Source organism: Heterodontus francisci, chromosome 8 (genome assembly GCF_036365525.1).
Source record: "Heterodontus francisci isolate sHetFra1 chromosome 8, sHetFra1.hap1, whole genome shotgun sequence".
In the NCBI taxonomy this organism is placed as follows: Eukaryota; Metazoa; Chordata; class Chondrichthyes; order Heterodontiformes; family Heterodontidae; genus Heterodontus; species Heterodontus francisci.
In genome coordinates, this window is record NC_090378.1 from 104,838,695 (window position 1) to 104,864,803 (window position 26,109).

The window sequence follows — 26,109 nt, forward strand, 5'->3', positions numbered from 1 at the left end:
CCGCGCACACGCCACTTAGTCCTGTCACATGTAGTTGCGCATGTGTGCAGCTTGGTGTTGTCAGGAATCACCTAGTAAAAGATATGAAGTACTATTTGAAGAAGAGCAAGGGAGTTCTCCCCTGTGTCCCGGCCAATATTTATCCCTCAACCAACACCAGTAAAACAGATTATCTGGTCATTAGCACATTGCTGTTTATGGGAGCTTGCTGTGCACTAATTGGCTGCCACATTTCCTTCATTACAACAGCGACTACACTTCAAAAAATACTTCATTGGCTGTAGGTGCTTTGGAGTGTCCTTTGGTCATGAAAGGCGCTATATAAATGCAAGTCTTTCTTTTCTTTTTCTTTTTATAAATGCAAGTCTTTATTTCTTTCTTCTCATACATCTTACCATACCAGCATTTCTTCATACCCTATGCCCCTTTTGTTTTGTGCTCACTTTAAATGACTGCTTAATTTGTGATCTGTCCCCAGTGCTCCATACAAGACCATGTACCTGGAATTATGGAGTATTACCACATAAAATCATAGAAACATAGAGCACAGGAGGAGGCTATTTGTGCTTTTGTTGTCTCTTTGAAAGAGCTGTCATGTTTAGTCACACATCCCTTTTTTTGTACGTAATCCTATAAGTTCCTTATCCTCAAGTGCTTATCCAACTCCCTTCTAAAATTATTTATGGAATTAGCTTCCAGCACCATTTCAGGGAGCACAGTGTTTCAAATCTTGGCAACTTTGAATGAAAAAATTCTCCTCATCTCCCCCAAGATCTTTTACCAATAATTCTAAATCTATAACCTCTGTTTATTGACCCACTCGCCAGAGGGAATAGTTTCTCTCCAACTACTTTATCAAAACCTCTCGTCAGCTTGAAAACCTCTGTTAGGCCACCTCTTAACCTTCTGTGTCCCAAAGAGAACAGCCCTAGCTTTTCCAACCTCTCCTCATAATTGAAGTCCCTCATCCCTGACAAACCTGCACCCTTTCTAAAGCCTTTACCTCTTCCCTCAAGTATGGTGCTCAGATTTATCTACAGTTCTCCAGCTGGAGCCTAACCAGTGATTTATAAAGTTCCAGCATGATCTCCTTGCTTTTATATTCCATTCTTTTATTTATAAACCCAAATAACCCATCTGCTTTTCTAACCACCTTATCAATTTGCCATGTTACCTTTAAGGATTTCTGTATATGGACACCAAGGACTTTCTACTCACCGACACTTTTCAAAATTGTGTCATTTTCAGTATACTTTCTTTCCATATTAGCCCTTCCAAAGTGCATCACTTCACACTTCTCTGCATTGAACTGCATCTGTCTTGCTTCCCCATTTCACCATCCTGTCTATGCCATCCTGAAGCTTATAACTATCCCTCATCACTTTTACTGATCTGACAAGTTTCGTCTCGTTTGAAAACTTGATGATGTTGCTCCCTGTACCCAAGAAACGAGCCATTCACTAAGTATTTACAGTACAGGAACAGGCCATTCAGCCCAACCAGCCCATGCTGGTCTTTATGCTCCACACAAGCCATTTGGCCCTTCATAGCTGCGTTGGTGCATTTCTCCCCACCCGCTGATTCTAAACTTACTCTCCTGCCCGTATACTTCAGCATATATTTCTTCAAGCAAGTACGTCATTCTCCTTCATAAGAATTTATGGACTCTGCATGCTGTAGTTTATAGTTTGATAGCGACATATTGATTTGCTGATACTGCAAGGGGTTCAACACAATCATGTTTTAAGGATGGGACATTAATTTTCCTAAAATAAAGAGGAACTAAGAACACGTGACATTTGGACTCTAAAACTTAAATTCCTAAATGAAGCCACAGTAACATTGTGGTTAAGGTTAAAATACTCCCATCACTTTCATGACTCTACAGATCATTGTGTATCTTGGTCTACACTGGACTGCTTGGATTAGATAAGTACAAGCCCACCACAAGACCACCTCTACCTCTCCTACCCTACAAGAAATATTATATGGTATCTTTTATCATAAATCTCTTTATTGGCCTATTGCTTACAATGTTAACCTATATTTTTGCAGGTTTCAATTTGTTGTCTATCAAATTTTGCTAGTGCGCGGATTGCACCAGAGTCAACTGCAATGAACTGTATTAGGAACATAGAAACAGGAACAGGCCAGTTAGTTCCTCGAGCCTGTTCTGCCATTCGATGACTGATCTGTATTTTAGCTCCATCTACGCACCCCTGTTTTGTATCCATTAATACCCTTGCCTAACAAAAATCTATCAATCCCAGTTTTGAAATTTTCAATTGATACCCAGTTTTTTGGGGGAAGACAGTTCAAGATTTCCTTCAAGCTTTGAAGAAGTGCTTCCTGACATCACCCCTGAATGACCTAGCTCTAATTTTAAGGTTCTGCCCCTTTATCTGGACTGTCCCATCAGAGGAAATAGTTTATCTATATCTACTCTATCAAATCCTTTCATCATCTTAAACACCTCAATTCTTTTGGTGTATTAGTCACCAACAAAATGAAATAATGCTTTCAATTCATTTATTGGCAATTTGAATAGATTATTACACTGCTTTGATCTCTTATATTAACTGGTATACTTTGACTTCTTCTCCAGAAATTGCTGACAAAATCTATAACTTGTTCAATGGCTACACAAGTGGAAAGGAGCAACAAACCGCATACAACACACTGATGGATCTGGGCTCATCCACCCTGCACCGCGTATATTACCACTACAATCAGGTCTACGAACACTTTGGGGAATTCACTTGGCGCTGTGAAGATGAATTGGGACCGAGGTATGTGCACTTCAACCAGTTACGGGATGGAGCAATCCATATTTATTCTTTTTCACTCAAGCTTGTTCTTCCGCTAAGTTCAGAAAGAAATCACATGGAAATTAACTGGAGCAATGATGATCTAGTCCTTTATAGCAGGGAACACCATTGATGTTGATAGGCAATGCAGTTTACTACCTGTATTTAGTAGCAATCATTGGCTGCTGCCAGCTTTAAGATTGCCTTCTCTTGCCAAGCACCGGGAATGGGAATTTTTTCACCAGGGTCAGAGAAGGAAAAGGGCTGGTGGATAAGTGGGATAGACTGATGAAACTATTGACCAGTATGGTGTATTTGAGGGTGAAATTACACTGGCCATGATTATGTGTTCATCACAAATGTCAATAATGGCCACACTGAGTATTATAGCATTTCAAAATGAAGAAATGATGTTAAACACTCTGATTACATTGCAGAAAGAACAGTTCATTTTCAACAAGCCCGACTAAACCTTGTAAACAGGAGTCTGTTCCGCCATTCAATGGCTGATCTGTATTTTAGCTCCATCCACGCACCCTTGTTCCATATCCATTAATACTCTTGCCTATCAAAAATCTATCAATTCCAGTTTTGAAACTTTCGATTGATACCCAGTCTCAACAGTTTTTTTGGGGGGGAAGTTGTTCCAGATTTCCATCACCCTTTGTGTTGCTTCTGACTTAATTTTGTAGACTGCCCCCGTCGACAACTTCCTTGCCTATGGAATTGTCTTGTCCATGCAGTTTGCTTGCCCGGTATTTGTGTAGTTTTAGGCTTCTCTAAATATAATGATGGTCGGAACTGGGTGGAATGAAGTCAATTGAAAAGTAAATTGTATGTAGTGTAAAGTAGGCTACCAGTTTGTTATTATTCGTTCTGTACTAGCGCCAGGAGGAATTTCACCTCCCCCATCCCCCACGTATCTGTAGCATTAACCCAGGGACCACTGATTTCCAATTAGAGGGATTTGACTCTGAGAGCACTGACTATTGACCCAGTAGATCGGAGCAACCCTGGACCAAGCCCAACTTCAGACCTCTGATTCTCCAAGTGATTGGTATCGAGTATTCATAGGGACTGGTGTCAAAGTGCCAGGAAGAAGCCTGATAATTCCACCAATGTCATGGAGGCACAATTATATCGGGATGGAGGCAGGGAGTGGGAAGGTGTTTGCGGATCATCTCTTTTTTGCACCTTGGTTTCCATTGTCAAAAGTGCTGAGAGAGATTGCTTGCCAACCCTTTTGCTTTTAGGATGGTATGTGCTCAAAGAGAAAGAGCAACGCCAATTCTGAAGAAAATTTAACTAAATGTTTTATAACATCCTTGTTGCAAGTATCAGTAAAAGTGACTCTCACTGTGGTCCTTTGGAAAACACAGTATATAAATTTCAGATTAATTGTTCTTACCCATATGGAAAATCAGGAATCCCTTGGGCTGCTGTCATCTTTGATTATATTTTACAAGCACTGATATTTCTGGAAAAGATCTGTAGTTACACAGTACAGTGTGTAACTTGGGCCCTGTTAGGTTTTCCTTTTCTCAGAAGTTGAGCGTCCTTTTAATCCTCAACTGCCAGAAACTCCAGAGAATTCCAGACATCCTGGGCAGACTTGTTTTATTAATTTCTGCTTTACACATATGGCTCTGAAACCAACAGGAATTAAACAACTTAAATACTAGGAGTGCTTTTATTATTGTAACATTAACTCTCTACACTAAAGGCCATGGAAATGCACCTTGGCTAAATAAACATACCTGTTCAATGGAATTGAAAGTGTCCCAATTTGTCCGCCATTAAAGCAATCATCTCACTTGGAGTTTCTCTGGGTATCCCATTCCTTTCCTGAAGACACCCCCTGCCTCCCCACACATCTTCCAACAGTTGCCCTGTTCTTCTTCAGTGCCTTTGCGGACCCTCACTCCACTCCTATCCTGTGGATTCTCTCGGACAGACCCTGCTCTCACTCCACTCCTATCCTGTGGATTCTCCCTGACAGACAGTGCTCTCTCTGTTCCTCTCCCATGGAGTCTGTTACGACCAGGTGAGAAAGGAGTCTAAGAGTTCCCTCTCAGCCTTCGTCTGGTCTTACCATAACAGAGTTTAATTTTAAACACACTGTGTTTTTAGCTCCTCCTTGGTGAATCCTTCTTCACTGCATTCCAATTACAAGGCAAAGAAACCAGTCCGAACAGGTTTTCTCAGGATTAAAAAGAAAGGTTGAAATATATTAAACTTAAATTTAAACTCTAATTTGGTTAACGCCTACGGATACACGATGCACCCACGCTAGCATGCATACGCACATGCAGATTGTAGGTAGATCTTGCTTTTCGTTGGGGCCCAGTATTCTTCTAAAACCTAGTTCACTGTAGGAGACTTTTCTTTTCTGGGGTTCGTGTGTCTTCAGTGGATTTGGAGTTGCGTGAGAAAGAGATGGGAGCAGACAGACTGGACAGGTCTTCTCCAGTCCAGGAGCATTCTGCATTCTCTGAGTTCAAAATGTTTGTAAAATTCAGAAAAAACAGGTTGCCAAGCAGGCTAGTCACGTAACCAGCTGGACTGACCACATCTGTTTGTGGATTCGGTCACCCCAGCAATCATCCTGAAATTTGGGCTCCCTCACCTTCAATGCCTGGTGCTCAAAGTCCATTGTGGGTTAATTTGGATAAGGGAAGTCACGCCTTTGCCTCTACAAGCACGGTCTTTTAATATGCAAATGTCTTTCCAGCCAAGGGCTTGGTGATTTTTTTTTAAAAAGTCCTTTATTCACTTCTGCAGCAGTTTTCAAAACAATATTCAAATGGCGCAATTAATATGCCTCATTCTTGGCAGTTTGGGGGTCTGCAGGACAGGTCTCTCTGACAGACCCTGCTCTCACTGTGTTCCTCTCCCATGGAATCTCTCTGACAGACCCTGCTCTCACTGTGTTCCTCTCCCATGGAATCTCTCTGACAGACCCTGCTCTCACTGTGTTCCTCTCCCATGGAATCTCTCTGACAGATCCTGCTCTCACTGTGTTCCTCTGCTATGGAATCTCTCTGACAGACCCTGCTCTCACTGTGTTCCTCTCCCATGGAATCTCTCTGACAGACCCTGCTCTCACTGTGTTCCTCTCCCATGGAATCTCTCTGACAGACCCTGCTCTTACTGTGTTCCTCTGCTATGGAATCTCTCTGACAGACCCTGCTCTCACTGTGTTCCTCTCCCATGGAATCTCTCTGACAGATCCTGCTCTCACTGTGTTCCTCTCCCATGGAATCTCTCTGACAGATCCTGCTCTCACTGTGTTCCTCTGCTATGGAATCTCTCTGACAGACCCTGCTCTCACTGTGTTCCTCTCCCATGGAATCTCTCTGACAGACCCTGCTCTCACTGTGTTCCTCTCCCATGGAATCTCTCTGACAGACCCTGCTCTTACTGTGTTCCTCTCCCATGGAATCTCTCTGACAGACCCTGCTCTCACTGTGTTCCTCTGCTATGGAATCTCTCTGACAGACCCTGCTCTCACTGTGTTCCTCTGCTATGGAATCTCTCTGACAGACCCTGCTCTCACTGTGTTCCTCTGCTATGGAATCTCTCTGACAGACCCTGCTCTCACTGTGTTCCTCTCCCATGGAATCTCTCTGACAGACCCTGCTCTCACTGTGTTCCTCTCCCATGGAATCTCTCTGACAGACCCTGCTCTCACTGTGTTCCTCTCCCATGGAATCTCTCTGACAGACCCTGCTCTCACTGTGTTCCTCTGCTATGGAATCTCTCTGACAGACCCTGCTCTCACTGTGTTCCTCTGCTATGGAATCTCTCTGACAGACCCTGCTCTCACTGTGTTCCTCTGCTATGGAATCTCTCTGACAGACCCTGCTCTCACTGTGTTCCACTCCCATGGAATCTCTCTGACAGACCCTGCTCTCACTGTGTTCCTCTCCCATGGAGTCTCTCTGACAGATCCTGCTCTCACTGCGTTCCTCTCCCATGGAATCTCTCTGACAGACCCTGCTCTCACTGTGTTGCTCTCCCATGGAATCTCTCTGACAGACCCTGCTGTCACTGTGTTCCACTGCCATGGAGTCTCTCTGACAGACCCTGCTCTCACTGTGTTCCTCTCCCATGCAGTCTCTCTGACAGATCCTGTTCTTTGTGTTCCACTGCCATGGAATCTCTCTGACAGACCCTGCTCTCACTGTGTTCCTCTCCCATGCAGTCTCTCTGACAGATCCTGTTCTTTGTGTTCCTCTCCCATGGAATCTCTCTGACAGACCCTGCTCTCTGTGTTCCCCTCCCATGGAGTCTCTCTGACAGACCCTGCTCTCACTGTGTTCCTCTTCCATGGAATCTCTCTGACAAACCCTGCTCTCACTGTGTTCCTCTCCCATGCAGTCTCTCTGACAGACCTTGCTCTCTGTGTTCCCCTCCCATGGAGTCTCTCTGACAGACCCTGCTCTCACTGTGTTCCTCTTCCATGGAATCTCTCTGATAAACCCTGCTCTCACTGTGTTACTCTCCCATGCAGTCTCTCTGACAGACCCTGCTCTCACTGTGTTCCACTGCCATGGAATCTCTCTGGCAGACCCTGATCTCACTGTTTCTCTCCCATGGAGTCTCTCTGACAGAGCCTGCTCTCAATGTTTTCCTCTCCCATGGAATCTCTCTGACAGACCCTGCTCTCACTCTGTTCCCCTCCCATGGAGTCTCTCTGACAGACCCTGCTCTCACTCTGTTCCCCTCCCATGGAGTCTCTCTGACAGACCCTGCTCTCACTGTGTTCCACTGCCATGGAATCTCTCTGACAGACCCTGCTCTCTGTGTTCCTCTCCCATGCAGTCTCTCTGACAGATCCTGTTCTTTGTGTTCCACTGCAATGGAATCTCTCTGGCAGACCCTGATCTCTCTGTTTCTCTCCCATGGAGTCTCTGTGACAGACCTTGCTCTCAATGGTTTCCTCTCTGATGGAGTCTCTCTGACAGACCCTGCTCTCAATGTTTTCCTCTCCCATGGACTCTCAGTGACAGACCCTGCTTTCACTGTTTCTCTCTCATGGAGTCTCTTTGGCAGACCCTGCTCGTTTGCCTTTGCTCCATGACCTTCTGGTCGGTTATTCTCTGTGACCTTGTCCTTTCTACCCCTTCTCCTTTGATATCTCTTGTCCCACCCCCACTTTACTTGCTTAAAACCTTTCATATTTCTAATATCTGCTAGTTCTGAAGAAGGGTCACTGACCTGAAATGTTAACTCTGCTTCTCTCTCCATAGATGCTGCCAGACCTGCTGAGTATTTCCAGCATTTCTTGTTTTTTATTTCAGATTTCCAGCATCTCCAGTATTTTGCTTTTATTTTAGTGTTTAATTCGTGACCACTTCTCTTCCAGGAATGCCTACCTTGAAGAGGTTCTGCTCTTCTCTCCGACCAGATTTTCGTTTGTCTCTTTTATCGTTTCATCGAAAACTGTCGGCGAGACATTGGTCATCTCAATTTCTCTACCCCCCTCACTCACTCTAACCTGTCCCCCTCTGAACTTGAGGCACTCCGTTCTCTCAGGTCTAACCCCGACATGGTCATCAAACCTGCAGACAAGGGTGGTGCTGTTGTTGTATGGCGTACAGACCTCTACCTTGTAGAGGCTCAGTGCCAACTTTCAGAATGCTTTATCTTTCAACATACCATTAACATATTGTTTGCCTTTGCTCCATGACCTTCTGGTTGGTTATTCTCTGTGACCTTGTCCTATCGACACCTCTCCTTTGTTATCTCTTGCCCCACCCCCGCTTGCTTAAAACCTTTCACATTTCTAATATCTACTAGTTCTGAAGAAGGGTCACTGACCTGAAACGTTAACTCTGCTTCTCTCTCCACAGATGCTGCCAGACCTGCTTAGTATTTCCAGCATTTCTTCTTTTTATTTCTGCTCTCACTCTGCTCTTGTCTCATTGAATTGGTATGCTCTAATCTGCTGAAAACACAGCTCTAGAGATTCTGTTTTTTTTAAAGAGGAATTGCTGACCATGTTTGCTCCATTTAATATGTATCAACAGTATTGTTTTGCACATCTGTTTGTACACTTTATAAAAAGTGGATACTTTCATATTACCAACAGTTTTAAATGTCAAATTGCTGAAGCATCATCACTTGATATTAATGGTTGATAGGAACACAGGAACAGGAGTCGGCCATTTAGCCTCTCAAACCTTTTCTGCCATTCAATGTGATTATGGCTGATCTGCGATCTAACTCCATATACCCATCTTTGCCCCATGTCTCTTAATACATTTGGTTAGCAAAAATTTAACAATCTCATATTTAAAATTAACAACAGATCTAGCATCAATTGTTGTTTTCAGACAAGATTTCCAAACCTCTTCCACCCTTTGTTTGTAGAAGTGTTTCCTAATTTCATTCCTGAAAGGTCTGGCTCTAATTTTTAGACTCTGCCCCCTAGATCTAGACTTTGCAATCAACGGAAATGGTTTCTCTTTATCTACCCTCACCTACCTGTTCACTTAATATCCTGATAACTTTGATTAATTCACCCTTTCTTAATTCCAGAACATATAATATACCTAGTTTATGTAATCTAGCCTAGTACTTTAACCCTTGGAGTCCAGGTAAATTTACACTGCACTCCCATCAAGGCCAATATATCCCTCCTAAGGTGAGGCTCCCAGAACTGCTCGCAATACTCCAGATGTGGTCTAACCAGTGCTTTATCTCGCTGAAGCAAGACTTTAACACCATTCGTATTCCAGTCCTCTAGGTATAAAGGCCAGCATTCCATTAGCCATTTTTGATTATGTTCATGACATTTTAATGATATATGTACCTGGACCCTTAAGTCTATTTGGACCTCCACTGTTGTGAGCATTTCACCATCTAGAAAGTACTCTGTTCATCCTCTTTAGGTCCAAAGGGATGACCTCACTTATGCTTACATTTTGTCCCTTCACTTAATCTTTCACTATCTCTTTGTAACGTTATGCTTCCATCTACACTGCTTACAATGTTGTCTATCCTTGTGTCTTCATCAAATTTGGATGTGTGACATTCTGCTCCATCACCTAAGTCATTATTAAATACCGTGAATAGTCGAGGCCCCAACAGAGATCCTTGCTGACTTCATTCTACCAATTAGAGTACCCGCCTATTATCCCAACTCTCTGTCTGCTGCCACTCAGCTGATTTCCTAACCGGGTCAATACTTTCCTTCAATCACATGAACTTGTTAACTTCAGCTAAGTGTCTCTTATGAGAGACTGCCACAAATGCCTTCTCTGGCTCTCTCTGATTAGCTAAGCATTTTGAAGGTGTTGAGTCACCCTATCCTTAATTGTAGACTCTAGCAATTTCCTGACAACAGAGTTAGGCTAACTGGTCGATAATTCCCTGGTTTCCTTCTGTCACATTTCTTACATTGCAGAGTGACTTGCACAATTTTTCAATCTAAAGGAATGGTTCCTGAATTGAGAGATACTTGGAAGATTATAGTTAGGGCATCTACAATGTTCTCACCGACTTCAATTAAAATGCTGGGATGGAAACCATCTGGTCCTGGGGATGTTTCACTCCTGAGTTACAGTTATTTTCTGCATTAAGGTTATTTTGCTTATGTTAATTTTGGTGAGTCGCTGGCCTGTGTTCAATATTAGCTTCCTTGGGATGTCTAGCATGCTGATCTCTTCCTCTACTGTAAACACTGATGCAAAGTAATCATTCAGAATATCTGCCATTTCCTGATTTTCATTGATAAAATTACTGTTGCCAGTTGTCAAGGGGCCCACATTGTTCCTGATCACTCTCTTTTTCCTAATAAAATTGTAAAAATATTTTGAGTTGATTTTGATATCCTTTGCAAGTTTCTTTCAATATTCCCTTTTTATAGCTTTTAACTATCTGTTTTGTCATCCTTTGCTGTTCTTAGTATTTTCCCATTTGCCAGGATCTGTGCTTTTGCATTTTTATATGCTTTTTTCTTTTAGTTTTATGTTATCCCTTACCTTTTTAGTTGTCCATGGCTGTCTTTTTTGGCAAGTATAGCTCTTTCCCCTTAGGGATATAAACTGGTTCTATAATCACATGAAATCCTTTTTTGAACACTTCCCATTGATTTTCTGCCATTTTATCCATTAACAGATTTGCCCATTTTACTGTGGAAGTCTCTGTCTCATCCCATTGAAATCAGCCTTATCTAAATCGAGAATATTAGCAGCTGTTTTGCATTTCTCCCTTTCAAGCACTACATTGAACTTGATCATATTATGATCATTATTACATAAATTTTCACACACTATGAGGCTGTTTCATAATTCTGGCTCATTGCTCATTACGAAATCTAGTATGGGATGCCCCCTTGTTGATTCTAGGAAAACTATCAGTGACACACTCGAGAAATTCGTTACTTTTCTGACATATGCTCATCTCAGCTTATTCCAATCTGAATATGAAAGTTAAAATCCTCTATTAAAACCACACTGCCTTTGCTACAGGCTTGTCTATTCTCCACATTTATACAATCTACCACAGGCCTATATATAGAACATAGAACATAGAACAGTACAGCACAGTACAGGCCCTTCGGCCCACGATGTTGTGCCGAACCTTTAACCGACTCTAAGATCAAACTAACTACCTACCCTACCTATATACTGCACATATTGGTGAGACCGATGTGACTTCATGTGAGCTTCACTGTACTGTTAAGGTAAACCCTCAATGAAAAGCTTAAAATAAAACATGTGAAAACTTTCTGCTCATGAGTCAATGATTTCCTGAAGAACTAGTGCCAAAGTCCCGCTTTCTAGTCAGTGGAAGCTCGAGAGTGAATAGATTGGCACTTTTGCATCATAGGTGTGCGTGGGCAAACTTCTGATGTGGCTTTCAAGCCTTGCCACTTGACATTTGATGAGTTGTCTCATTTGTTGCCCTTGCAGCATAATCAGGCTACAACAAAATAATTTGCTAACAACCTTCGAGAGAGGAGGCCTCTCTTTGCATGGAACTCTGCCGCGTTTGCATGATTGCCTGAGGTACACAGAGAAAGGAGCAAATTGGAAATGGTTATCATGGAAAGCAATTTATTGATTATAAGCTAATGGGTGGTGCTGTCCACAAAACATATTCAGGCTATGTTAACACAATTTTGACTGCTCTAATTGGAACATCAATGGAAATTAGATCCACAATTTACTTTGGATCAGCGAAAATGAATGGTTGGTTGAATCAAATATTTCAATGCAGAAACACACTAAATGAGCTACCCAAGCGAGCATTCAGGTCATTGTGCCACAGAAAATGAGCCCAGCAGTTTACATTTTATCTAGAATTATATAGTGTTTTGCAGCACAGAAACAGGCCATTCAGCCCAACAGATGTGTGCTAGAGTTTATACTCCACACGAGCTTCCTCCCATCTTGCTTCATCTCATTCTATCCACATGTCCTTCTGGACCTTTCTCCCTCATGTACTTTTCGAGCTTCCCTTTAAATGCATCTATTTGCCTCAACCACTTAGGGCGTGTTATCTGTGACAGATTATTTGGTTGCAGCATAATTATTCTGACCAGGTAACAAATGAGATAATTAGCCGAATGGCACGGCTTAGAAATCAGTTCAGAAGTTGGTCCAATCACATCAATGATGCAACAATCCAAAGCTTGACTGGGATGTAATTCAGTGCAAAAATCATTATAGTACCATGGCACGTAAAGTCCTTATAATGTAAAAGCTTATTGTTATGCATGTGGTTTATGTGTGTTCACAATTAGTGCCGCTGCTATCTTCATTTGTCACTTACATTTTTGCCATCACATTTGTTGAAGGCAAGTAAAAATGCAATTATCACAAAGTTATTGGTCCATTGGTAAGTAATGATCAGTCAACAGCACCATCATTTTGGAACTGGGGAACTCTCTAAGACAGCATAAGTTTTTCTTTGCAAGTTATTGCCTATTGTTGAATTAACCTCACTGCAGATCACTCTCTGTTGGTGGTTCAGCATTAACAATAACACACACCTATTTGAGCATGTGATTGGCATATTGCATTGTCATGATCACATCAGGCCAACAAAATTACACGGAAACATTTTGGAACATCCTGAAGATGTGAAAGGATAAACACAAATTCTTTCTTCTTTCCTGTCTGATCAAAACATTTGGTGTCCTTCTCGCAGGTGGAGGATTGCTATTTGCAAAATGTTGTACTGTTCATGATGAACATGTTGCCAATCCTTGTGTGTAGAACTCATGAAATTAGGTACAAACACACCAAAACAAAAATGGGAATTGTTCCGAATTCCTTGATAAAACTTTTAGGGATGAAATAAGATAAGTTAGAATGAAGGCTGTAGGGACCAGAGTAAGCCTGGAGTACCAGATCAGCATAAAATAGTGTCATGCTCCTGGAAAGCAGAACAGCTCGAATCAGTGTTCTTTTGTGCACTGCTAAAGCAGGAAAATCTGCACCGTGCGGGTGGGGGAAAGGTGTTTGGAGTGAAATCTGGCAGTGCCCAGCTTCTCTTATCAGTCCAGTGTAAATAACTAAAACACACGTGGTTGGAGCAATTGCTTTCATGGGGCGTTTCCAGCCAAATTAACATGTTTGTGATGAAGTATGGCCTTTGTAAAACTAGTTGATTATTGGAATTTCTGCTTGCAGTTTCAGAAGGCCTAGCCCCATGTTTTTCTTACACACAGTAACCTTTCAAAAAAAAACTTCTCAGTAAGTATTCAACAAGCCCAGGTTCAATATGGGAACAGGCGAAGTTAGTCAAAGAATATACTTTCGTGGTGGAGTTGAGCAAGCTGGTCATGTTTATATAAAAGCAAAATACTGCGGGTGCTGGAAATATGAAATAAAAACAAGAAATGCTGGAAATACTCAGCAGGTCTGTCAGCATCTGTGGAGAGAGAAGCAGAGTTATCGTTTCAGGTCAGTGACCCTTCTTCAGAACTCATGGTCATGTTTATAGTACTTTCCTGACGGAACTGAAAAGCTGCCCTGCAACCTGGAGGTTTCGTGGTGTGGCAACGGTTGCTATTTTTAGAAGAAATATAATTTTCTCTATAATTATAAAGAAATGAAGAAACTAACAAACCAACTGCAAAAACACAATCCATTTGCTGAAAACCACCCCAGGGCAAGCATTAATTTTGTTTGAACAAAATTTTAGCGTGGAGTAATTCTCCATGAAAAGAGCTTTGAGGCATTTTATACATGTGATAACAGTTTATGTAAAAGCTAGTATATTTTCCTTTCATCCCAATGCACTTTTTCTGCTCCCTCAAAAACTCTAAGCCTACCTGCACTTGAATGGTGCTTCCAATCTGGCAGTCTTTCAACACCCCAGTCACATTTCTGGACAGGATTCAAGAGAAAGTTGGCCATCTGATAGGACATCCTACTTTCACTATCAGCCTCCAACTTCACTCTCTCTCTCTCCCTTTCTCTCTCACTCAGCTTTTCTTGGTTTTCTTTGTACTTTGTTGATGCTATTATGTTATAGTGCTCCAAACTTAAGACTCTTTAGCTTTTCCAAAGTAAAACTTGGTGTCACTTAATCGCTAATTCCTGATTTGCCTCATTTTCTTTTTTACTCTTTTCCACCTTGGTCACATTCTGCAAAAAGGCCCCTGGCTCTTCACCAAGGCTTTCTTCATTTAAAAAAAAACTGTGTTCACCTTTTGTTAACTTGAAAATGTTTCCTGATTTTATTCCTCAATGGCCAAGTTTTAATTTTAAGATTATGCCCCTAGTTTTGGTTTTCCCCCAACAGAGGATATAGTTTCTCTGTATCCACCCGGTTAAATCCCCTAATCATTTTAAATAGCTCAATTAGATCACCCTTCAGCCTTCTGAACCTAAGGGCAGACAAGCCAAGTTTATGCAACATGTCCTCATAACTTAACCCAATAAGTCCTGAAATTGTTCTGGTGAACCTGCGTTGCACCCCAACAAAGGCCATTATATATTTCCTATCGTGCGGTGCCCAAAACTAAATGCAATACTTTGAATGGGGTCTGACCAAGACTCGATATAACTGAAGCTCAACTTCCCCAGCTTCGTTGAGATACAGACCAGCATTTCATTAGTTCTTTTGATTATTTTTGTACCTGTGCACTAGCTTTTCGTGATTTATGTGCATGAGGCAAGGAGAATAATACTCAAGCATTAACAATAACTGAAATAACAACAGAAAATACTGGAAACACTCAGCAGGTGAAAAGTGCCTTGGTGAAGAGCCAGGGGTCTTTCTGCAGAATGTGACCACGGTGGAAAAGAGTAAAAAAGAAAATGAGGCAAATCAGGAATTAATGATTAAGTGACACCAAGTTTTACTTTGGAAAAGCTAAGAAGTCTTAAGTTCGGAGGGCTAGAGCATAATAGCATCAACAAAATACAAAGAAAACCATGGAAAGAGAAACAGGCTTCATTAATGTTTCAAGTCAATGACCTTGCAAAAGAACCAACAGATGTTAGAGTTTAACAGTTTTTAAGCAAATACAGAGCCATGCGAAAGGGTGCAATGGTGCATATCAAAAGGGGATGATATGGAACAAATAAAGAAACAAAAGATGGGCCCAGACGATTGCTGCAGAATAGTAGAGTGGAAGGAAAATGTGGTAAAGAGGAAATGGCTCCCATGGACTGGGAATGTGATGGAGAATGATGGGGAGACTCCTGGGGTGTGGATTACCCTGCTGGCCTTGTACCAAAAGGGGATCCCCACCACAAGCACCAGCTGATACCTCTGCATTCGCAGTGGCTCTGGTGCAGTCATCCTCCGTCACCAGCACCCACTGTCCAAAGAAATGGGAACGCTGGTTAGTTGTTAAACCCCATGTTTTGGTCAGAAAGCTGTAAAGTATCTAGTAGAGAGGTGAGGTGATGTTCCTCAAAATTGCATTGAGCTTCATTGGAACAGTGTAAGTCAGAGTGGGACGGAGAATTAAAGTGACCAAAGTTCAAGGTCATGCTTGCGGACAGAACGGAGGTGTTTGGCAAAGCTATCACCCAGACTGCATTTGGTCTCGTGAATTAAGTGGCTGCTGCCGGAGCTGCCGTCGCTATTAAGGCTACTTGCCCGCCACTTCCCGCCAAGAGTTGCCAGCCCAAGCAGAGGGCCGGCCGCTCAGCACCGCCACCACTAGTGGCCACTGCTGGAGCTGCACCTGGAGGATGAGGGCACATCTAGGCTAGGAATCCTGCAGTGAGTAACTCACCTCCTGACTCCCCAAAGCCTGTCCACCATCTACAAGGCGCACGTCAGGAGTGTGATGGAATACTCTCCACTTGCCTGAATGGGTGCAGCTCCAACAACACTCAAGAAGCTCTACACCATCCAGGACAAAGCAGCCCGTTTGATTGGCAACCATCCACAAACATTCACTCCCTTCACCACCGACGCACAGTGGCAGCAGTCTGTACCATCTACAAGATGCACTGCAGCAATGCACCAAGGCTCCTTCGACAGCACCTTCCAAACCCACGACCTCTACCACCTCGAAGGACAAGAGCAGCAGACGCATGGGAACATCACCACCTGCAAGTTCCCCTCCAAGTCACATACCATCCTGACTTGGAACTATATCATCGTTCCTTCACTGTCGCTGGGTCAAGATCCTGGAACTCCCTTCCTAACAGCACTGTGGGTGTACCTACCCAACATGGATTGCAGCGGTTCAAGAAGGCAGCTCACCGCCACCTTCTCAAGGGCAATTAGGGATGGGCAATAAATGCTGGCCTGGCCAGCGACGGCCACATCCCATGAATGAATTAAAAAACATCAATGCTGGGAGGATGTTTCCCCTTGTGGGGAATCTAGAACTAGGAGGAACAGTTTCAAAATAAGGGGTCTCCCTTTTAAGATGATGAAAAGGAATTACTTCTCTCAGAGGGCCATTAATCTTTGTGATTTTCTTACTCAGAGAACAGTGGAGGCTGAGTCATTGAATATATTCAAGGCTGAGACAGCATTTTGATCTACAAGGGAGTCAAGAGTTATTGGTAGCAGGCAGGAAAGTGGAGTTAAGTCCACGATCAGCTTAGCCATGATGTCCATGACCTTTTTGAATGGTAGAGCAGGGTCAAGGGACCAAATGGCCTACTCCTACTTCTATTTCTTATGTTCCTATGATGGCTATGCACCCTCAATGTCAGTTAAGTGAGGTCTGGGGGTGCCAGGGCCAGTCTGGCAGGCCCCGAAGAGGGGGCTCACTGAAGGCAGGCGGAGCTACTATTCACTGCCTGCCAATTTGAAAATGCCCCGTTTATGCCCACTCTTGGCTTCCTGTCTGTTAACCAATCCACTATCCATGCTAATATATTACCCCCAACTCCATGAGTCCTTATCGTGCCTATTAACTTTTTGTGTGGCACCTTATCGAATGCCTTTTGGAAATTCAGGTATACTACATCCACTGGTTCCCTTTTATCTACCCTACTAGTTACTTCCTCAAAAGAAAACTAATACATTTATCAAACAGAATTTCCCTTTAGTAAAACTATGTTGACTTGATCTAATCGTACTGTGATTTTCCACGTGCATTGTTAAGACTTCCTTAATAATAGATTCCAGCTTTTCCCCAACTGATGTTAGGAAAACAGGCCTGTAAGTCCCTGTTTTCTCTCTACCTCCTTTCTTGAAAAGCAGTGTAACATTTGACAAATTCCAATCTTATGGGACCGTTCCCGAACCTAAGGAATTTTGGAAAATCATAGCTAGAGCATCTACTATCTCTGCAGCTTTTCTTTTATTCATTCATGGGATGTGGCCGTCGCTGGCTAGGCCAGCATTTATTGCCCATTCCTAACTGCCTCTGAGAAGGTGGTGGTTAGCTGCTTTCTTGAACCGCTGCAGTCCATGTGAGGTAGGTACACCCAGTGCTGTTAGGAAGGGCGTTCCAGGACTTTGACCCAGTGAGAATGAAGGAACGGCAATATAGTTCCAAGTCAGGATGGTGTGTGACTTGGAGGGGAACTTGCAGGTGATGGTGTTCCCATGCATTTGCTGCCCTTGTCCTTCTAGATGGTAGAGCTCATGGGTTTGGAAGGTGCTGTCTAAGGAGCCTTGGTGCGTTGCTGCAGTGCATCTTGTAAATGGTACAGACTGCTGCCACTGTGCATTGGTGGTGGAGGGAGTGAATGTTTGTGAATGGGGTGCCAATCAAGCAGGCTGCTGTGTCCTGGATGGTGTTGAGCTTCTTGAGTGTGTTGGAGTTGCATTCATCCAGGCATGCGGAGAGTATTCCATCACATTCCTGACATGCTTTGTAGATGGTGGATAGGCTTTGGGGAGTCAGGAGATGAGTTACTCGCCGTAGGATCACTAGCCTCTGACCTACTCTTGTAGCCACGTTATTTATATGGCTACTCCAGTTCAGTCTCTGGTCAATGGTAGCCGCTAGGATGTTGATAGTGGGGGATTCAGTGATGGTAATGCCATTGAATGTCAAGGGGAGATGTTTAGATTCTCTCTACCTCTTTTAGAACCCGAGGGTGTAGGCCATTAGGTCCTGGAGATTTGTCTGATTTTAGTCCCTTAAGTTTCTCCAATACTTTTTCTCTGCTGATATTAATTTCCTTAATTTCATCACTCTTTTTAGTTCCTAGATTACCATCTATTTTGGTATAAAACGTATCTCTTCTACTGTGAAGACACACAAAATATTTGTTCACTGCCTCTTCCATTTCCTCATTGCCCATGATAATTTTTCCTGTCTCTGCTTCTAAGGGACCAATGTTTACTTTAGCTACTCTTTTCATTTTGATATACCTATGAAAGCTATCACAATCTGTTTTTATATTGTTGGCTAATTTACTCTCATTCTATTTTTTTCCTTTTTTATCAACTTTTTGGTGGCTCTTGGCTGGTTTCTAAAACACTCCCAATCCTCAGACTTGCAGCTCTTTTTTGCAACATTGTAATCTAACACTGTCTTAACTTCCTGAGTGAGCTGAGGATGGGTCTTTCTTGCTGAGTTTTTGTTTTTCAAAGGAATGTATTTTTGTTGAACATTTTGAATTGTTTCTTTAAAGGTTTCCCATTGTTCATTTACTGCCATACCTTTTAGTCTATTTACCCAATTAACTTTAGCCAGTTCTCCCCATCATAACTATATAATTGGCTTTGTTTAAGTTTGAGATTCTTGTTTCTGGTTGGTGTATGTCACTTTCAAACTTAACATAGAATTCAATGATATTGTGATCATTATTTCCTAGTGGATCTTTTACTATGATATTACTAATTAACCTTGCTTCATTACACAATACAAGATCTAAGATAGCTTTATCCTTAATCAGTATCACAAAATGTTTTGTTCCAAGAAACTGTCCTGAAAACATTCTGCAAACTCATCTTCTGGACCACACTTGCCAATTTCATTGTCCCAGTCTATATGCAGATTAAACTCCCCCACAATTATTACATTGGCTTTGTTACAAGCTCCAATAATTTCTTGTTTAATGCTCTGTCCAATGGTATAACTTCTGTCAGGAGGCCTAAAAACTACTCCCACCTGTGTTTTCTGATTCTTGTGATTCCTAATTTCCACCCATATTGATTATATTTCATGATCTTCTGAGGCCTGATCCTTTCTCACTTATGTCCTTATGTCATCCTTTACTATTAGGGCTACCCCTCCTCCTTTGCCATTCTGTCTGTCTTTCTGAAATATTGTGCACCCTGGAATATTTATTTCCCAACCTTGATTACCTTGTAACCATGTCTCTTTAATGGTGAGTAGATCTAAATTATTTACCTCTATTTGTGCCACTTGTTCATCTATGTTATTGTCGATGCTTCGCGCATTCAGATAAAGAACCTTTAATTTCATTTTTTTTACTTCTATTCCCTGTAATTACCTTATTCGCTGATGTACAATTTTTTGTTAAACTCTCTATCCCTTCTTGTCCCATTCTGCTGACTTTACCCACAACGCTATACTGTTCCGATGCCTCGACCTTTCTCTTTGGATTTCTAAATCTCCCTTCACCCGAACTCTCCCCCCTCCAGTTAGTTCACACCTTCTAGCCTTATCTGCTGGTGCACTCTTAAGTTTGTACACTCTCTTCCTTCCTGCCACACCCTGATTATCATTATTCTTATTGCTATCTTGCTGTCTTGCCTTCTCCTCTCTCTTTAAACTATCACATCTTTTCTCACTTGATCCCTTGCCCTCACTGTTTAGTTTAAAGCCCTCTCTGCCATCCAAGTTATATGACTCACCAGAACACTGGTCCCAGCACAGTTCAGGTGGAAACTGTTTCAACAGTACAGCTCCCACTTATACCAGTACTGGTGTCAGTGCCCCATGAATCGAAACCCATTTTCCCCAATCTTTGAGCCATGCACTTAACTCTCTAACCTTATTTACCCTACACCAATTTGCTCGTGGCTCAGGTAATAACCCAGAGACCTTTGAGGATTTGCATTTTAATTTAGCCCCTAGCTGCTCATGCTATCTACGCAGAAACTCTTTCCTAGTCCTATCTATGTCATTGGTACACACGTGGTCCACGACAACTGGATCCTCCCCTTCCCACTGCAAGTTCCTCTCCAGCCCACAGCATATGTCCTGAACCCTAGCACTGGGCAGGCAACACAGCCTTCTGGACTCTCACTCTTGGCCATAGAGAACTGTGTCTATTCCCCTAACTATATTGTCCCCTACTACCACTACATTCCTATTTACTCCCCCCACTTGAATGACTTCCTGTACCATGGTGCCATAGTCAGCTTGCTAATCCACCCTGCATCCTTCGCTCTCATCCAGACAAGTTGAAAGAACCTCAAACCTGTTGGACAATTTCAAGGACTAATGCTCCTCCAATTCTACCTTCTCGACCCCTATACCTGCCTCACTCACAGTCACCCCCTCTTGTACTTGGCCACTGACCAAATCGGAAGATCCTATCTCTATGGGCTGTGATTGCCTTTTGGAACAAAGTGTCCAGGCAACTTTCCCCCTCCCTGATGTGTCGCAGTGTCTGTAGCACAGCCTCCAGCTCACTGACTGAGCCGAAGCTCCTCAAGTCACAGACTTACTGCAGACATGTTTGCCGTGGATCACACTGCTGTCCGCTAGCTCTCATGTGCTGCAGCTGCAACACATCACCTGCCCTTCCATCTTTATAATGTATTGTTTTTTCTTAATTAATTTATAATTAATAACCCCACCACTAATAAGCCCCACTACTAATAAACTTTATTACAGCTGGTAAACCTTACTACAGCTAATAAAACCTTACTAATAAATGAACTGAGCCTTGGAAGGGTCTTATTATTTCAATTTATGTTATACTAACACCAGTTCTTTAGTTTAGATAAGAGAAGGGAAAATGCTCACGAACCAATCATTTGCCTTCTTTACCGGAACAGCACATGTCAATTCCGCTTTCCCCCTTTGCACCAAATTCCCATATGAACCAAATTCCCACCTTCACATTCTGACTATGTCTCACTCCGGTAAAGTCTCCTATCCATGTGCCTCCATGAGAAAGTGTAAGGATCAATGGAGATATGAAAAATTGTGGGATTGATGAGGATATAAAGGAAGTGGTGAAACTGAGGGAGATATGAGAAACTGTTGGGATTGAGGGGGAAGTGAGAAAATTTGGGATTGAGGATATAAGAAAGTGGGAGATTGAGGGACGATGAGAAAGTGGTGGGACTGAGGGGAATGTGAGAAAGTGGTGGGATTGAGAAGGCAGTGAGAAAGTGACGGGATGGAGGGGGTTGTTAGGGACTGGAAGGTAGTTGTGTCTGATGCGTAACAAAGGCATGGATGAGGATATTAGAAGAAGATGTGCTGAGGCAGCGGCAGAGAAGGGCAATGTTGAGGAGGTGGAATCTAGAGCTATGATAGGAAGCAAAACTAATTGGAGAATTTCAAAGATGGAGTTGAGGAATTTGATTTGAGAGGCGACAATACATTCAAGAACTTTGCAGAGGAAATTGAGACTATAGGTGGGGCAGTACTTTGCAAAGACAGTAGGGTTGAGGAATTTTCGAGGAGAGGGGTGACGCCAGCAGATTTGAAAGGGAACTGAACAGTACCTGAGGAGAAGGAACATTTTTCAGTGTTAACAGGCATATGGGATCAGGAAGCGAAGTTAGATGGTCAGCAGTTTTGTTGGAATGGGGTCAAAGGATCAGAAGGGGTGAGCATCATGGAAATGAAGAGCTAGAAGAGGATATGAGGTGAGGTGGAGAGAAACTAGGGAAAGACACAGGGCCGGAGATGAGGTGGGGGAGTCTAGACCGCGAGCTTTGATTTGGTGGGCAAGGGTAAAGATGAATGCAGGATAGGCAATTTAACAGAGGGAGCTAATCTTACTGACAAAAGTCCGTGAGCGCTTCACATTTGTTGTTGGAGGTGAGAGTGGAAGGGACAGGGAAAAGTAGTAAAAGGAGAGTATTGAATGTGGATGAAAGAATCTGTTTTTTTTTAACTCTCCAGGATGATCCTGGAGCAGTGGAGAGTTTTGGTATAGGAGAGTGAAGTCGAATTGTACTTGATTTGGTCCAGATAGATCTGGTGATGAATGACTAAACCAGGTTGAGCACCAGATTTGCTGGAGTCTTGCATGCAGAGGGATCAACCAGAATGCAAGAGACGAGAGGATTTGCTGGGGAAAGGGGCATCAAATGTAGACACAAGGCAATGTTTAAGCTGAAGAAGTGTTGCGAAGGCCCAAAGACTGGGGAGTTGTGATTTAGAAAGTGCAGTGTGTTTTATACAGTCTGTAATGGTACAGTAATAGTAGTCAATGCAGTTATGTAAATTTTGCAGTGGGACAGTTGGCTATTGTCTTTGGTCCCTGTCACAAACTGTTCCCTAGCCAGCAACTCCATCCCTGTCCCTGGCCATTACCTGAGGCTGAGCCAGACTATTCACAACCTTGGCATCCTATTTGACCCTGAACTGAGCTTCCGACCCATATCATCTCCATCACCAAGACTGCCTACTTTCACATCAATAACATCACACAACTCTGCCCCTGTTTCAGTTCATCTGCTGCTGAAACCCTCATCCGTGCCATTTACTTCTGACTCAACTATTTCAATGGTCTCCTGGCCAGCCTCCCATCTTGCACCCTCCGTAAACTTGAGCTCATCCAAAACTGTGCTGCCCGTATCCTAACTCACACCAAGTCCTGTTCATCAATCACCCCTGGGCTTGCTGAACTACATCAGCTCCTGGTCTGGCAATGCCTCAATTTTAAAATTCTCATCCTTGTTTTCAAATCCTTCCATGGTTTCACCCTCCCCCCCCTCCCCCCCCCCCCCCCCTCTATCTCCTCCTCCAGCCCTACAACCCTCTGAGATTTCTGTGCTCTTCTGATTCTGGCCTCTTGCTCATACCTTATTTTCATCGCTCCATCATTCATGGCTATGCTTTCAGGTGCCGGGCCCCAAGCTCTGGAATTCCCTCCCTAACCTGCTCCAACTCTCTACCTCTCTCTTTCTTTAAGGCATTCCTTAAAAGCTGCATCTTTGACCTAACTGTTGGTCATCTGTCCTAATATCTCTTGGTGTAGCTTGGTGTCAAATTTCATTTGATAATACTCCTGCAAAGTGTCCTGGGACATTTTACTATGTTAAAGGTAAGTTGTTGTTGTATACAATCAGTACTGGCATTGTCAGTCCTTATATTGATACAGTAAGTAAGAGAAAGTTAGTCCTATTATTTACAATCAGAAGTGGAATAGGTAGTTCTGTTGTATACAGTAAGTGGGATAGTCAGTCCTGCTATATACAGTCAATACTAGGACAATCAATTGTGTTATCGACACAGTTGATACTGGAAAGTCGGTTCTAATATTTATAAGCCATAATGAGGCAGTCAGCTATGTTATCTGCAGTCTGTGGTGGTTAGTGTTACATACAGTTTTGTTAGCTCTATTCTATACAATCTATAGTGACACTGTCAGCCTGTTCGTATATTTTGGTTTATCAACTCATCTGAAACATTGTAGCTCTCCCTCAGTACTACATTGAAATGTAGTTCAAGTTATGTCCTCAAGTCTCTGGAGTGGGGCTGAACTCAGAGACAGAGTGCTACCACTGAGCCAAGTTGAACACTTTGTTGGACCATTAATTCTCAGTCTAATGGAATACACAGTTGTGTTAACAGCAGTAATACAACGTGTGATATATTTTCTACATTTCATATGTCATTCATAAAACAAGTGCACCCCACAGTGTGAAGCAATTATACATCGTAACATTTTTGAATTTGTAAGTTGGAACTTAAAGGAATAATATTTTATCTATGTTAATACTCTTTTCTTCATTATTTGGTGTAAATTCCAGGTCCTGTACATTTGAACAGAGTGACCTCAAAGTAATTTTAAAACTAACCTCTCTCATTCTTCCCCTCTCTTACTTCCAACCCCCCTCTCTCACTCTTCTCCTCTCATTCTTCCCCTTGCTCTTTTTTGGTTCTCTCTTCATCCATGCTTTTTCTTGCCTCCTTTCTTTTCCCTTCATCTGTTTCTTTCCCTCTGTCCATCATCTTGTCCCTCTTCCTCCTTTTCACCCTATCTCTCCTTGCCTCATTCTCTTCCCTTCTCCATCTCTCTTCTCCCATTCCTCTTTCCATCTTACTTTCCCCTTCTTGCTTTGTTTCTCTTATGTATGTTTATCTTTTGTTTCTCCTTTTTCTTTCCCTCCTATCCTTTCTCCCGTCTTCTCCTCCATTGTTTCTTTCTCTATCTCCCTCCACTTTTTGTCGTTCCGTTTTCTGTCTCTCTTTCCCCGACCGCACCCCCCCCCCCCCCCCCCCTCACCACCCCTCTCTCACATACACACACGCACCTTCCCGTTTTTCACCTGCAGGAAGGCTGGTCTGATCCTGTCCAAGTTAGAAGAGCTGAGCAGCTGGTGCAGGAGCCTACTGCGAGAGCCGAAGATTGTCCTGCGCCGGATCTCCTTGAAATACCTCTCCTGCCAGTACAGTGAAATGAAGCGTTCAGGAATAAACTGGCAAGACCTGAGCACAGAAGTCAAGAAGATCTGCGATGAGCAGTTCCTGACCGTGCTGTACAATGACTATGGAGAGCACAAAGAGTTCTGACAGAGGAATGTATTTCATGTCCATCCCCCTCCCCCATGCCACCTTCGCCAGCTGTTTTACACGCAATCCACACAACCTTCAGGGTAAAATGTTGCTTGGCTCCCCACAGTCGTTTTGTGGAGATTGTTAAACCCCAGGCTGCCTTTGGTCTGGCTGTAAAGCTTTGAATCAGTTTGAATAGTGTCAGCCAAACATGTGGATTCTTTGATTTTAACTTCATCACTGGAAGCTGGAAGAATTGGAGGAAGAATCAGATGTTGATGATGATGTTTGTATTACATATATTCCCATGGCCAAATCTGTTCTTTCGTTGTCTTAGGGCCCAAAATATATTTATGTTGTTTTTTTGTTGTAAACATTCAACCATTGCTGCATATCAGAAGTGTTTTATTTAACACTCAGTGGTACTTAGGGCTGCCACCTATTGTCAAGCTCAGAAGTGCACAGGTGGTGAAATCAGGTTGGATTTTCTGATGGGATCATGCATTTAGTTCTGGAGTTTGCTGTGCTGATACATTCTCCGATATTAATATCGCACCTCATGTCATTCATAGAGATGGACAATGATTGCCTCTAATTCACCCTGACAAAGAGGGGGTTAATACAGTATTGGGTTAAAAAGCTCTAAGTTACCCATGATAGACAGGGGTTGCTATGGTACCTAGTGTTCAATTGTAGAGGAAGTTACTATGGTGCACAGTGCCCAATCTATGGAGAGATTTTATTATGGCATCTGATGCCCTCAGATGGTAAGGCATATTATGGTTCCTTTTGGCTTCCTTCTATAAGGAGTTTAGAAAGTGATTCCCACAGACCATGAGACACAGAAGTAAATGGAAACACTGATGATCTTCTGGTGTCTTAATTATATTTTGGGAAATTTCCAGGCAGCTTACTCAAAAATCAAACAGTCTGATACAATAGTGGATGGGTGTCAATTCTAGTGGTACCTTGCTTTCACCACCTCCCACCAGCGTAACACACATACACACACACCCCACGCCCTCCCCACCCCCCCCCCCCACACACACACACACACCCTCGCTCCTCCCCCCATCCACACACAGACACTCATTCTAGTGGTACTCCACACACAAACACACATACATACATACACACAAACCACTCCATTCTCCCAGACAATTCCCCCCCCATACACCCACACCTACACACCCACCCACCTCAACACACACAGACACACCTACCACAATCCTCACCTCCAATAACAAATATGAG

The 26,109-nt window shown here is 42.8% G+C and overlaps 1 protein-coding gene across 1 annotated transcript in view; it reads left to right on the forward strand.

Annotated features, from left to right (window-relative positions):
• astn1 (astrotactin 1) overlaps nucleotides 1–25,188 on the forward strand; it is a 2,863,484-nt gene extending 2,838,296 nt beyond the window's left edge. The window contains exons 22-23 of the mRNA XM_068038084.1: nucleotides 2,606–2,789; nucleotides 24,636–25,188. Of these exons, the coding sequence (XP_067894185.1) occupies nucleotides 2,606–2,789; nucleotides 24,636–24,873 (422 nt within the window). The 3' untranslated portion in view covers nucleotides 24,874–25,188. The remainder of the gene's footprint in view (nucleotides 1–2,605; nucleotides 2,790–24,635) is intronic.
• Nucleotides 25,189–26,109: the final 921 nt, after the last annotated feature.